The sequence below is a fragment of the Gouania willdenowi genome, chromosome 8 (genome assembly GCF_900634775.1).
Source record: "Gouania willdenowi chromosome 8, fGouWil2.1, whole genome shotgun sequence".
NCBI lineage: Eukaryota > Metazoa > Chordata > Actinopteri > Blenniiformes > Gobiesocidae > Gouania > Gouania willdenowi.
The window spans coordinates 3,556,659-3,569,300 of record NC_041051.1 but is presented as its reverse complement, the minus strand read 5'-3'; the positions used below and the strand labels follow the sequence as shown (position 1 = coordinate 3,569,300).

At 41.0% G+C, this 12,642-nt stretch overlaps 1 protein-coding gene and 1 non-coding gene across 2 annotated transcripts in view; both read right to left on the bottom strand.

Annotated features, from left to right (window-relative positions):
• Window positions 1-198: 198 nt before the first annotated feature.
• kri1 (KRI1 homolog) overlaps window positions 199-12,642 on the bottom strand; it is a 28,296-nt gene continuing 15,852 nt past the window's right edge. Inside the window, exons 10-18 of the mRNA XM_028454691.1 lie at window positions 11,577-11,805; window positions 11,323-11,493; window positions 9,997-10,072; window positions 9,820-9,914; window positions 9,567-9,726; window positions 9,357-9,487; window positions 1,212-1,276; window positions 1,055-1,150; window positions 199-989 (exon numbers count right to left, since the gene is read on the bottom strand). Coding sequence (XP_028310492.1) covers window positions 587-989; window positions 1,055-1,150; window positions 1,212-1,276; window positions 9,357-9,487; window positions 9,567-9,726; window positions 9,820-9,914; window positions 9,997-10,072; window positions 11,323-11,493; window positions 11,577-11,805 — 1,426 coding nt within the window. The 3' untranslated portion in view covers window positions 199-586. The remainder of the gene's footprint in view (window positions 990-1,054; window positions 1,151-1,211; window positions 1,277-9,356; window positions 9,488-9,566; window positions 9,727-9,819; window positions 9,915-9,996; window positions 10,073-11,322; window positions 11,494-11,576; window positions 11,806-12,642) is intronic.
• On the bottom strand, window positions 1,349-1,445 carry LOC114469091 (Z30 small nucleolar RNA). Its single transcript, XR_003674718.1, has one exon. It is a non-coding gene; the product is annotated as a Z30 small nucleolar RNA (small nucleolar RNA).

Genomic DNA, 12,642 nt, shown 5'->3' with positions numbered 1-12,642 from the left:
CCTGTGCATTTAGCCTCTGACAAGATATAAACTATGAAATCACTTTGTCTTCTGTATGAATTTGGTTATATATATAAAAGAATGCAGTGGAATCTTTTTGCGACAGCATTGCATGTTTATTATTGCAATTAAAAAACTAAATTCTGTATGAATTTTACTTTAGCTTGTTTTTAGCAAAATCATGATTCAAAAACTACAACAACTTATTTCCTTTATTTTTCCTGCAATGGAAGTTACAAACTTCACATATTTTGCAAACACCAGTCAAACATTTAACATTTTTAAAACTCAAAGAACATTTTAATATTCATTCAGAGAACTGCATGGGTAAATGTTAGTGACATGGCCTCTTAACTGTATTAGAATTACATTCTTAACAGGAAACACAAGTTTGCAGCTTCATATATATATATATTCTTTAGCTGAAAGAGGATGTAGAGTTAGTTGTGGTACAAACCAGAGTTCCAGTCACACATTTCAATGGAAAAGACCAAAATGTGTTGAAAAATGGGTGTTTGTTAATAGAATGTATGAATAAAACACTCTAACCCTCCAATCAGGAACTTATTTCTAACACAATGTGAACTCACTGACTGTTTTTCTGTGCTTTCCTTCTCTGTCGGCCTAGCTGTCTGAAGTAAAGTCTCTTTGGATTCAGGCCGTAAGCTTTCAGTCTCTGTCTGCTGAACTCTCGCCCACCGATTCTCACCCCCCCTGAACGCTGGGGCTTCTTTAACCACCGTGGCCTGTCAGTCCTGCTTCCATCCTTTGGTTTCTGCACTGCTGCTTCCTCAGCAGTCACCTCTGGTTTCATCTTCTTGGGAATCAGGATCTCTTCCTCTTCGTCATCTTCTCCTAGTTCCTGGCGAGTGCTGTTGATTTCCTCTTTAGAATCAGCTGTGAACACATTCTCGTCCTCTGCTCGGTGGGCTTTGTTCTCAGGGTCCCTCTTCCTCTTTCCTGGGGCCAAGGCTTCCTCTTTGTCCTCTCTGCAGGTGATATTCAGAGGAACGTCACATTGACAGCAGTGATGGGTGAAATATGTTCTACTCACCCAGAGTACACAGAGCTCAGGATTTCTTTCTTCTTTCCATTATTCTGTGCTTTTATTTGATAGTTCTTCAGATCACTCAGCTCCTCTTTCTCAGACCTTATGGTGAGATAAAGATGAGTAGAAAAAGTCCAGGAACACATGGAGGTGTGGATCATACCTGAACATGCAGGTCTTCTTCAGGGAGCACCAGCGGTTCAGCTCCTTGTCGTCTGCGCTCAAAATCTGAGAAGAAAAAGAATGTTTTTAAGACAAAGACGAACTTTGTGTATAAGTTACAAACACTTAGAAAAGATTCTGCTCAGAGAGAAGATTACTGTGACATCATTTCCTGGTCAGAGCTCATTAGTAAGGAGACAATACCAGTTCAGTCACTGTCGGCTCATCACTGCATGGTGTGTGTGTGCGCATGACTACGCTTGTCCCCTGTGCAATGCCAGACATCCTACAGACGCCTCTCAGAGCGTCACATGACCACCCGTCAGCTCCGTTTTTAAAAGGAAACACATGGCGAGCATTTGTTATTTACTGTATATTCATTTACATTTGAATATATTTCCACAACACACTTTAAAACTGTTGGAAACCTTGTAATGACGGAATGATGTAAATAAAAGTTTTGTTTTCTTTAAAAACTGAAGTTGCCTTCACTTTAAAAAAACAATGATCGTTTTTAGATTAATAATAGAGGAAAAATGCATTAGACAGGCACTAAAGATGTTTTTCTTTTTAAAAAAACTATATTTTAAAAAATATTTCACATATTTCTGTAAGAAATGTAAGGATTTGCATTCATCATGTGCATGAACATGTACATGGGACTTGAACCCCCGACCCTCCGGTTCCCAACCCATGTCCGTACGGACTAAGCCACTGTTGCTAATGTCTTTGGAGAGCAAAGGTGTGCATGTAGCTGTGGGGTGGGGCAGGGGGCTGGGTGCAGAGTGTTTACGACAGTGACATAACCAAAAGAGACCTTTAGCAGGAGCACTAAGCATAAGTTACTTAGTCCTGCTTTAAATGAGATGGTAGTTTATTGTTAAACAATGAACACTAATAACACTTTGAAAAAAAATGAAGCTTATGAAGCAATCAATTTAAAATTGACTGTGTTTAACATGTAGAAAAGCCAGAGAGTGAGGGAATTGTGATGTCTTTGTGCTGCTGCTGGACAAGTACAAAATTGCTGAGTCAGGGTTTTTAGAAATGGTAAATCTGAACTAAGTCTCACAGGACTCCTTCTCTCCATTTTAACGAAGATATTAGTTACTTTATTTCTTTTTTCACTATTTGTGGCTTGTCAGATTTCCTGCTGTTGCTTAGTCCTGATTTAATTTCACTTTATTTGTATTTTAGTGTATCCTAGGACTAAGTATATTCCAAGGTTACTGTAGTTTGCCTCGTAACATTTTCTTTGGGAAATTCAAACGAAGAGGAGCTGTAGTTTCACTGAGGTGTCCGAGTAAAACCAAAGGCTGCTCAGATTAACACTAATGGATTATAGCGTGAACGATACAGACTCGTCCTCTCAACATCAGCTTAACTTGATTCCTAAATAACTATATATAGGGCCCTATTAAATCTTTTTTATTCTTTCCCAAATTCCATATTTTACACGTTAATTTAATTAAATTTTTTTTGAAATGTTAATCCAATTTTTTCAGAAAATATTAGTTTTTAACTCTTGTGAAAAAACAAAATAAATAATAAATAAAAACCCCATAATTAAACAAAGATGTAAGTCAAAAATAAAGTAAGATACTGTACAAGTAAAAGATAGATATAAGTTGTAGTGACATGGATTTTTCTGACTGCTCATTTTTAATTATGTATATGTCATATAAAGATGTATGAGAACAGCATTAATGTCACCTGATTTCCCGCTTGACGAGAAACAGGCAGAGTTTCACAGGCACAGCAAAGTTAAGTGGGCACTAGTCAGTAGGGCTGCCAACTTTGGTCGTTTAATCGACTAATACCGTCGTGGTTGACCAAGACTTTCATTGGTCGACCAGCAACTGTATCAGTTTCAATACCGTTTTTTTAAAAAAAAAAGCACTTATAATGGTGATAAGGATTAAATATCAATATGATGTATTTAACTCACTCAGTGCCATTGACGAGATAACTCGTCATTTCAAATCCAAACGCTCTGTGCCATTGATGAGATGACTTGTCATTTCAAATCCAAACGCGCAGTGCCATTGACGAGATAACTCGTCATTTGCGTTTTTTCTCAGGGATTACTAGAAAACACCCTGGCGGAGGTCCCTCATCAATATCTAAGCTGTGGGGTGATGTAGTGACCACCTGTGACCTCAAGATGGCAGCAGTACACCTTTAGATGAGAGACTAGCCACTGATGCTACCCAGAAAAGGAGGAAGAAGCAGGAAAAAGGGAGATTATGGCACTACAGAGTGATATTGTGACGTATCCAGCAGCTCACAGCTCCACATACTAACACAAAACATGTGTGGACCTGAGTGGATTATTGATAATGTTGTGATCGTGAGATAAAACCATCAACTACCCAGGCTAAACGGGTCATCGCTGCGTGTCGGGAGGAGGGGGGTACAAAATACCCCCAGCCTGTGGGCCAGATAGCAAAATAATAGGTGACATGTAGGAGGTAGCAGCGCACCTTTGGATGAGAGATCATCCATGCTCAGCAGAGCTCAGAGGGAGAGAAGAAAGGAGTTTGAGACAGAAAATGGCACTACATACAGAGTTGACGTTCCCAGCACACTCGACCAGAGCATGTGTGGAACTCATGGATAATGTGGCGATGGTGAGATAAAACCATAAAAAAACGGGGCAAGCAGTGACACTCTGCATGTCGGGGAGGAAGAGGAAGGTATGTGTGTGCAGACTGATGGGAGAGAAAGCTGGAGGAACGCCAAAATACAGTAAGAAATACATTCAACTCTGACATAGATAAATAATAATAATTTTGCCATCAAAAGCCCTGTTTGATTTTTTTTTCCGTTTTATATAAGGAAACAATGTTCAGATGTTAGTTGTCACTAAAGCAAAAAAAATAGCTTTCAAGTCACTGACAGGGTTTTTTTTTTTTTTACAAATATCTGTTTTCTCAGCTTTTTGCTCTGAAACTGAAGATTTGTGTAAAACTTGCTCTATTCAACGGATGATTACAAAAGAATGAAATGAGCCAGAAACAAATGAATTTTTTTGATAAAAGTAGAGTCTTCAATCTTTCAGAATCTGGTGTCAGATTTCAGATAGTCATAGAAAATATTCTGTGGGTCTTTAAAATCAGTCAAAATGCTCAAAAACGGCTGGCACTGAGGGGGTAGAAAATCTGAAAATGGCTGGCACTGAATGAGTTAAAGTCTAAACATGATTATATGTCCAGAGACATACAGCTCTGTGTGAGTGAGTGCTGGCTGCAAAAAAAAAGAAAAAAAAGTGTTGTCACTGACCGCTCTGATTTGGAGCAGAGAGGGAACAAATTAAGACAGGCTTGACGCACAAGCATCCACTATTGAATCAATCCTTTTTCTGCACAAGAACATGAATTATCTTTATATTTGATACGTGGATTATATAAATAGATCCATTGCTGTCTCTGGCACTGTGGGCACACTGCTCACCTGTGTTTGACGTGCATTTGTTTCCACGTGCGCTGATCTGATGTTGACATTAACAGTTTATTAATAAAAGCAGGCTTACCACTAAAACAAATGTAAATACGTCATTTGTATGAGGAACAAATCGGTTTTAATTGTGGGTTTCAGGTCAGGCTCTGATATAAATACCTAATGTCTGTCGGACCTGTAGGTTTCACTTTTGCTTTGTAGGGTTCTGGTCAAAGTCAAAGGTTCATTTCATAAATGGTCTGTGTTTAAAAGCAAAGCAGCGCCACAAAACACCAAAACTAAATATATCTCTCTTTTTCTTTCTCCTTGTCCTCCTCTGCACCTGCTCATTAATTTTCCGTTTTCTTTTTTTTTTGGTTAACTAATCACTACATGTGCCATAGTCTTGGTCGACCAACCATTTCCTTGGTTGACTACAGCCCTACTAGTCAGCTCTGTATTTAGAAGTCAGTGATGATTTGCGTAGTGTTTTGGCAGTTTAGATGGTGCTTGGGGTGATTTAGGCTAGGGTTGTCAAACTCCAGTCCTCGAGGGCCGGATTCCTGAGACTTTTAGATGTGTCCCTGCTCCAACACACCTGGGGGTTATTTCATCAAAGTGTTCTAAGTAGAGCCAGGCTTATGGTTTAAAGGGGACATATCATGGTTTTAAATCCTTTCTTTTTAGATATAAATCATACAGTTGTGGTCTATATAAAGCGGAACTGCAATGCTTGGGTCTGAATTCCTCATTATTATAGCTCCACAGGCCCCTTTTCTACCCCTTTTCTGATGTGCTTCTGAGAGAAACTCGTTTTGGTGCGGCCTCTTTAAATGCAAATGAGACACTCCATACCCCGCCCCCTCTTCAGGTGACACTCGGTTCAACTCCACCCTGCTCGGCCATTTTTGTAGTTTGATAGAAGAGATACGGCTATGTAGCGGCGCATAAACTTTTTATTCAGAGGTTATTTACACAATGTCAACAACGGAAGACTTGTTCATCCAGCTTTACATGTTCGAACCAGAGTCTGACCCGGCGGAGCGAGATGAAAATGAAGATGATGAACCTGCAGAACCCTAACAAGTGAGCTAACACAAGCACCGGGCTAACGCTAGCGCCAAGCTAACGTCACGAAATGCATTTTAATACAGTCTTTTCGGAGACAAAAACGGCAAAAGGAAATGACTAATAAAAACTTTAGACTTAAATTAAATCACGTAGGCCATATCATCAAGGATCGAAAACGAGCACACAGCGCTAACATATGAAGATGGTGCAACTGCTAATGCTAACAAAACAATGACAGGGACGTCTTATCATCACACTTTTTAGCATTATTTACAGCTTACCGAAGTGCTCTGTTCGTCATCTCCAAAGATAGAAGGAATTGAACCCTCAATCAGACAAAGTCTTTCGGCAAATCCTTCTTTATACTGGTGGAGGTTGATGAAGCAGTTATCCTTGAAGTGCTTCGCGCACACAAAAATGACCTTAACCACAGATGTGGGTACATTTCCATAAAAAATAAAACTCAACCAGGTACTTTGAAAAGGTTCTGATGCTGGGAGACGGTGTAATGAAGCGTGTGGGTTACTACATCCAAAAACCGAACATTTTGACTTATCCTGTCGTAACTTCGGCATCCTTGAGCTTGGACTACAAAATCGCAGCGAGAAATAAAAATGGCGGATTGCTCTAAGTGTTGGGCCTGGAGTCGATGTCCTAATTTGGCAGTTCCGCTGCAAATACTGTGACGTTGTTGTTCAAAAAACGTAATAGAGAATCGAAAAATCAAAACAGATTGAAAAATATGACCAAAACAGAATATAAAGATATCAACGGAGCACCTGAAGAGACTAATTTGAACTTTTCTGTACTTCTAAACACTCTAAATATATATCAAAATGCATTTAAGGGCTAAAAAAGTGGATTTAGCATATGTCCCCTTTAAGCCTGGTTCAGCTGAGCCATCCGTGACCATGATGGATTTAACCATTTCATCAAACTCTTCTCAGCTTCAATCTCTCCAGCTGAGCCAATCAGCTCACAGTGTTTAGCTTAAGTGAATTGTCTTCATTAAACCCACGAAATCGATCACAGATTTAATGATTAGAGGGTGACGGCGCATGAGCTGCAGCTTTTACGATGAATGAGAAGCCAATAGGAACCAATGCTAAGAACAACAGGACGTGACGTCATTTGTTACTGAGCAGTGAAAATAAATGACGAACACGTTAGTTTAAAAAAAAAAAAAAACAGACTGTGGTTTGAACATTTTAAAAGTAGTAAAGGGTTAAAGGTGTTATTTAGTCAATTTATCATAGCAAACAACTGATCATGTGTGTTTAATAAGTTTTTTAACACCTGTCAGCATTTAATAAAGGAGATAATGTAATCACAATTAAATAATATATAATTAATGAGACTTGTGCGTGTTTGATGAATAGTTTGTTGAACTCAGCACTAAATGAACAGTGGGAGCAGCAGCAGGGCTGTTGGATGCTGTTGGATATCACATCCAACACTATAGACACTACAGGTGCAGGTGAGAGTCCGGCTTAACGGAGCCGGACTCTCAGGTTAAACCTGGACTTAACCCTGAGCTGGGTTTGATCAAACACCACATTGGTTGAAACCAATGTCATCAAGCTCTGCAAAAGCATGATAACGCGCTATTCAGTAGATTCAGGTGTGTTGGAGCAGGGACACATCTAAAAGTCTCAGGACTGGAGTTTAACAGCCCTGGTTTAGACGGTGTTTGTGGTGGTTTAGGTGGTATTTGTGGTGGTATTTGTGGCGGTGATTGTGGCGGTTTAGGCGGTGTTTGGGGTGGGTTAGGCAGTGTTTGGGGTGGTTTAGCGGTGTTTGGGGTGGTTTAGACAGTGTTTGGGGTGGTTTAGACAGTGTTTGGGGTGGTTTAGGCAGTGTGATGCTTTAGGTGGTGTTTGGAGTGGTTTAGACAGTGTTTGGTGTGGTTTAGGCAGTGTGGTGGTTTAGGAAGTGTTTGGGGTGGTTTAGGCGGTGTTTGGGGTGGTGTACGCGGTGGTTGGGGTGATATAAACGGTGTTTGGGGTGATTAACTTCCCCCCCAGGGTGGGTTAAATGCAGAGGACAAATTCCATTAATGTAGTAACATTACATGGCCAATTAAAGGCGAAAGCCCCGATTTAATCTTAATCTTAATCTTGGCGGTGTTTGGGGTGGTTTGGGCAGTGTGATGGTTTAGGCAGTGTTTGAGGGGGTTTAGACAGTGTTTGGGGTGGTTTAGGCGGTTTTTGGGGTGGCTTAGGCAGTGTTTGTGGTGGTTTAGGTGGTGATTGTGGTGTTTTAGGCGGTGTTTGGGGTGTTTTAGGCGGTGTTTGGGGTGTTTTAGGCGGTGTTTGTGGTGGTGAAGGCGGTGTTTGGGGTGGTTTAGACGGTGTTTGGGGTGGTTTAGACAGTGTTTGTGGTGATTTAGGCAGTGTTTGGGATGGTTTAGGCAGTGTTTGGTGTAAATTAGGAGGTGTTTGGGATGGTTTGGGCGGTGTTTGGTGTAGTTTAAGAGGCGTTTGGTGTGGTTTAGACCGTGTTTGGGGTGGTTTAGACCGTGTTTGGGGTGGTTTAGACGGCGTTTGGGGTGGTTTAGATGGCGTTTGTGGTGATTTAGGCAGTGTTTGGTGTAAATTAGGAGGTAGTTTAGGAGGCGTTTGGGGTGGTTTAGGTGGTGTTTGGGTGGTTTAGACAGTTTGATGGTTTAGGCGGTGTTTGGGGTAATTTAGATGGTGTTTGGGGTGGTTTAGACGGTGTTTAGGGTGGTATAGGTGGTGTTTGGGGTGGTTTAGATGGTGTTTGGGGTGGTTTAGGTGGTGTTTGGGGTAGTTTAGGCGGTGGTTGGGGTGGTTTAGGTGGTGATTGTGGTGGTTAAGGCGGTATTTGGGGTGGTTTAGGCAGTGTTTGTGGTGGTTTAGGTGGTGATTGTGGTGGTTAAGGCGGTGTTTGGGGTGGTTTAGGTGGTGTTTGTGGCGGTATAGGTGGTGATTGTGGTGGTTTGGGCAGTGTTTGGGGCGGTTTAGCGGTGTTTGGGGTGGTTTAGACAGTGTTTGGGGTGGTTTAGGCAGTGTGATGGTTTAGGCGGTGTTTGAGGTGGTTTAGATCATGTTTGGGGTGGTTTAGACAGTGTTTGGGGTGGTTTAGACAGTGTTTAGGGTGGTGGTCTGGTGGTTTTGGTGGTGTTTGGGGTGATTTAGATGGTGTTTGGGGTGGTTTAGGTGGTGTTTGGGGTGATTAAGGCAGTGTTTGGGGTGATTTAGGCGGTGTGGTAGTTTAGACGGCGTTTGGGGTGGTTTAAGCAGTGTTTGAAGCAGCCAGGATGAGAGTGGGGAGGGTGTTTCCTCATTAAAATACATCCTTTGCCAGTGAGAGTGTTCCATGCTGATTCTGTCCATTTCCATGTTCAACAGTGAATTCTGTTTTCTTTGGTCGATTCCGTGATTTTGTTAATGTGGATTTCATAGGGCCCTATATTTGGGTAACACTCATTGGTATCAGAAACATGTCCCTTTAAACAGAGCTAGACTAACACCTTGTAAAAGGTTAAATCAGGGGACTACCACGGTTCCATCTGATCCAACATGAACTAACGAGGGCTAAAAATCACATAAGGGCAGAAATAGGGATCATATGTGAGACAATGAGAGCACATAAGTAACAGTGTTAGTGTTGTCACCTCATCTGTGGAGAGACCAAAGTCGTTGGCCACAACCTGTCTGTAGCGAAACCTGCAAGGAAGGTCATCCACAATATCCTCATAGTCCAGTTTGTAGTACTCATCCAGGTACTGGTCGAAGCTCTTCTCCTCTATAGAACAGCAGCCTTCAGTTAGCACACACACACACCTACAGGGCGTTAACACACACACACACACACACTCACTCACGGGGATCAAACACTGGCTTGGTTTTTGTGATAGCCTCAGCAAAGATAGACCTCTTTCTCTTTTTGCCCATCTTTGGAAGGTCCTGCTTTTTCACATTCTTTTCCTTTTTCTTCTTCTTCTTGGAGGTGCTTTGCTGGTTGGGGTCAAAGTCGGCATCCATCTTTGAACAGAGGATTCACACAGACAAACAACTTAGGTTAAAGTAGTCCAACAGTGTTTGCTTTGAAATATTCTTTAAAAGAAGCTGACTCACGACAAAGCCTTGGTCCTCACAGTGCAGCTCAGAGGCTTTGTACTCGTCTTCCTCACATCGCTCCTCTCCTGTCCAGGTGTCCCAGTTCCAATGCTCTATTACAAAAACAAGTAGCCGGTGACACTCTCCCAGCTTCTGATGAAAATCGTTTAATGGATTAAGAAATGAAGAACTAACCCTCCAGATCTTCATCATCTTCAAACTGAGGCTTCTCTTCTTCCTGCTCTCCATAATAGTCTTCACCAAAAAACTTCTGCAAGCAGAGAAATGCACTCACGTCACTTAAATGAGCTTTAAACAGCTAGTAATCAGGATCTCAGCTAAACAACATGCAGCTGATTGGCTGATTATAGACTTTACCTTTATTACCACCTGTTCATCAAACAGCACAGGGCAGTAACACCTAAACTAACTTCCTATTGGTCAAAGGTTATTCAAAATGAAAGAAGAATTCTGATCATAATCCGATCCTGGTTTTGATCTGGATATCAATTTCAGTTTGAACATTCAAAATAATTCTGTAGGAATTTGATTTTTTTCGTTCCAACAGGAGGCAGTATTTCAACTTGATTTCATCAGAAAAGTTGAACACTAATAAATACCATTTGTATCTTTTAGTTTATTTTCATTTTATTTATAATGTTCACTTCACTCATTTAGTGTAAAAACATTTAATTTAAACATTTTGAACTTAACTTGTTTAAATATTACAATGTTGAAATAAACGTAATCAGGGATTATGAAAAATTCACACAAATGTCGCAGCATAACATACGCCGCACTATAATGGCTGATGAGGGTGCCCTTCAGACAACTCGGCCCATCAGAACGAGCAGGTAGGCGGGCTGCTGTACTCAAGTTCGGTTTCACTGAAATGTGTTTCAACTGATAAGTTTTCTTTACTACATGAAGTCACCTCCTCACTGCTCCACGTCTACATATCAGTCCATTTACAGCTTTTATGGTCACTTTTTACTAGAACCAGACTGATACACTACTTCATCTGCTCCTCTTACCGTGAACTACCATGGAGCGATCACATCGAGTCAGACTCTGAGTCAGAAAATGGACGTGATCACTTCTGAACAAATCCAATGTGGTGATTTGGTAACTTTATTTATTTATGCTACTATTACAAACTGGCTGACTTTTACTGTAGACGGAGCAGAGATCAGAACAGCCTGAATACAGCCTGGATACCCTCTCTCTTTTTCTCTCTCTCTCTCTGACAACATTTCTCCACGTCGTTGCTATGTGAGGCAGTGTGTATCATGACCAAATGAGTGATCAAAATGATTCAGTGCGAGCAACGACGATTTAATGTTAACAATTTCATTGATCCACCTGGTCTAATGTGACAGAGCTCAATTTTTTGGCGACATGAAGCTTATAAAACCGGGAAAAATCCACAATTTAGCCACGTCATTGTTTAAGACGCAGGGTTCAAAGCATGAGAAAAAATGTAGTGGCTTATAGTCCGGAAATTACGGTAACTTTTCTGACCTTCATGAGCTCGTCGTGTTCGTCTGGATTAAAATCTCCGTCCAGGTCCTGTTGGCTGAAAGCCAGCTCCTCATTGCCCGTCAGCTCCTGTAGCTGCTTCAGCTTCTCCAAGAGCTCCTTCCTCTTCAGGTTCTTCAGCTGCTTCAGCTGCTCTTTTTTCTGCTCTTTCTCCTGAAAGACACACACACACGTTTAATGCAATTGCTACAAAGGAAAGCAACAGGTCCAGATCCTGATTAAACCAAAAACCACACCTTAGTTTTCCTTTCTTTCACTTCATCCCTTTTGAGTTTGCGCCGGTCGTCCTTGGAGCGCACTGACGTGGCAATGTTGCGTGGGTAGGTTTTGATCTCCTGAGCGTCGGGCTCTTCAAAGCGAAAGTTGTAGTTTCTCTCAAAGTTCTCCTGTCGCTCTAAGAAGCTTTCCTCTTCTTCTTCAGAGTCATCCACGTCCTCCTGGACCAGCTCATAATAGGTTGGGATGCTGAACACATGATAATATCACATCATTAGCTCAGCCTATACACCAGGGACGTCCAATTCAGCGCCCGGATTGGTTTTGGCCCCTTGGCCATATTTGAAATTGTTATTTTTAATTTTTAAATATTTTCCCCCAATCCCATCAGTCTGAATGTATTTTTTGTTGCACTTCCTCCCATCACCACTAAGTGCCATAGTTTTACATTAGGAGTAGGTGGCACTGTTGGTCTCCCGTCAGGTCTGTAAATATATGACCAGAGAATGAGAGAATGTTGGTCTCACAACTGAGAGTGGCACACTGATAAAAGTTTATCATTAGTTGGGAACATGAGAAGAACATTTTCTATAAAATGCAACAGTATTTGAGTTGCTAGTGCAGCTCTTTTCTGTTCATGTAGATGTAGTCAGTGGAACTCCAGTCTAACTCCACGGCTCCCCTTACAGGACTCCTACAGATGTGTTCCTGTACACAGGTATGCCAATTGTAAATCTACTCTCAAAGTGTAAAATAACAAATCACGTGGACGACATCTTCACTTTGTCAGTGGAGCCTGATAGTGAGAGAATTTAAAAAAACATGGAAGTCTTCATGTCTCTGCATGTATTCATTGTAGTGATGAACGTAGCATTTTGCTCCATAAGGTAATTTTTTTATTTCATGTTTCTCCATGCACCAAATGTCTTTCTTTGTAAACAAGATTTTTCCTCATCTTTTCCAGTCACATTAAAGCATGTTCTGCTCTCTATAGTTAATATTTCAACCAAAATTTATGTAATACAGTACAGTGATTAATAAGAAGAAAAAACATCTAAAGCTGATGTCTGATTGCTTCTATACACT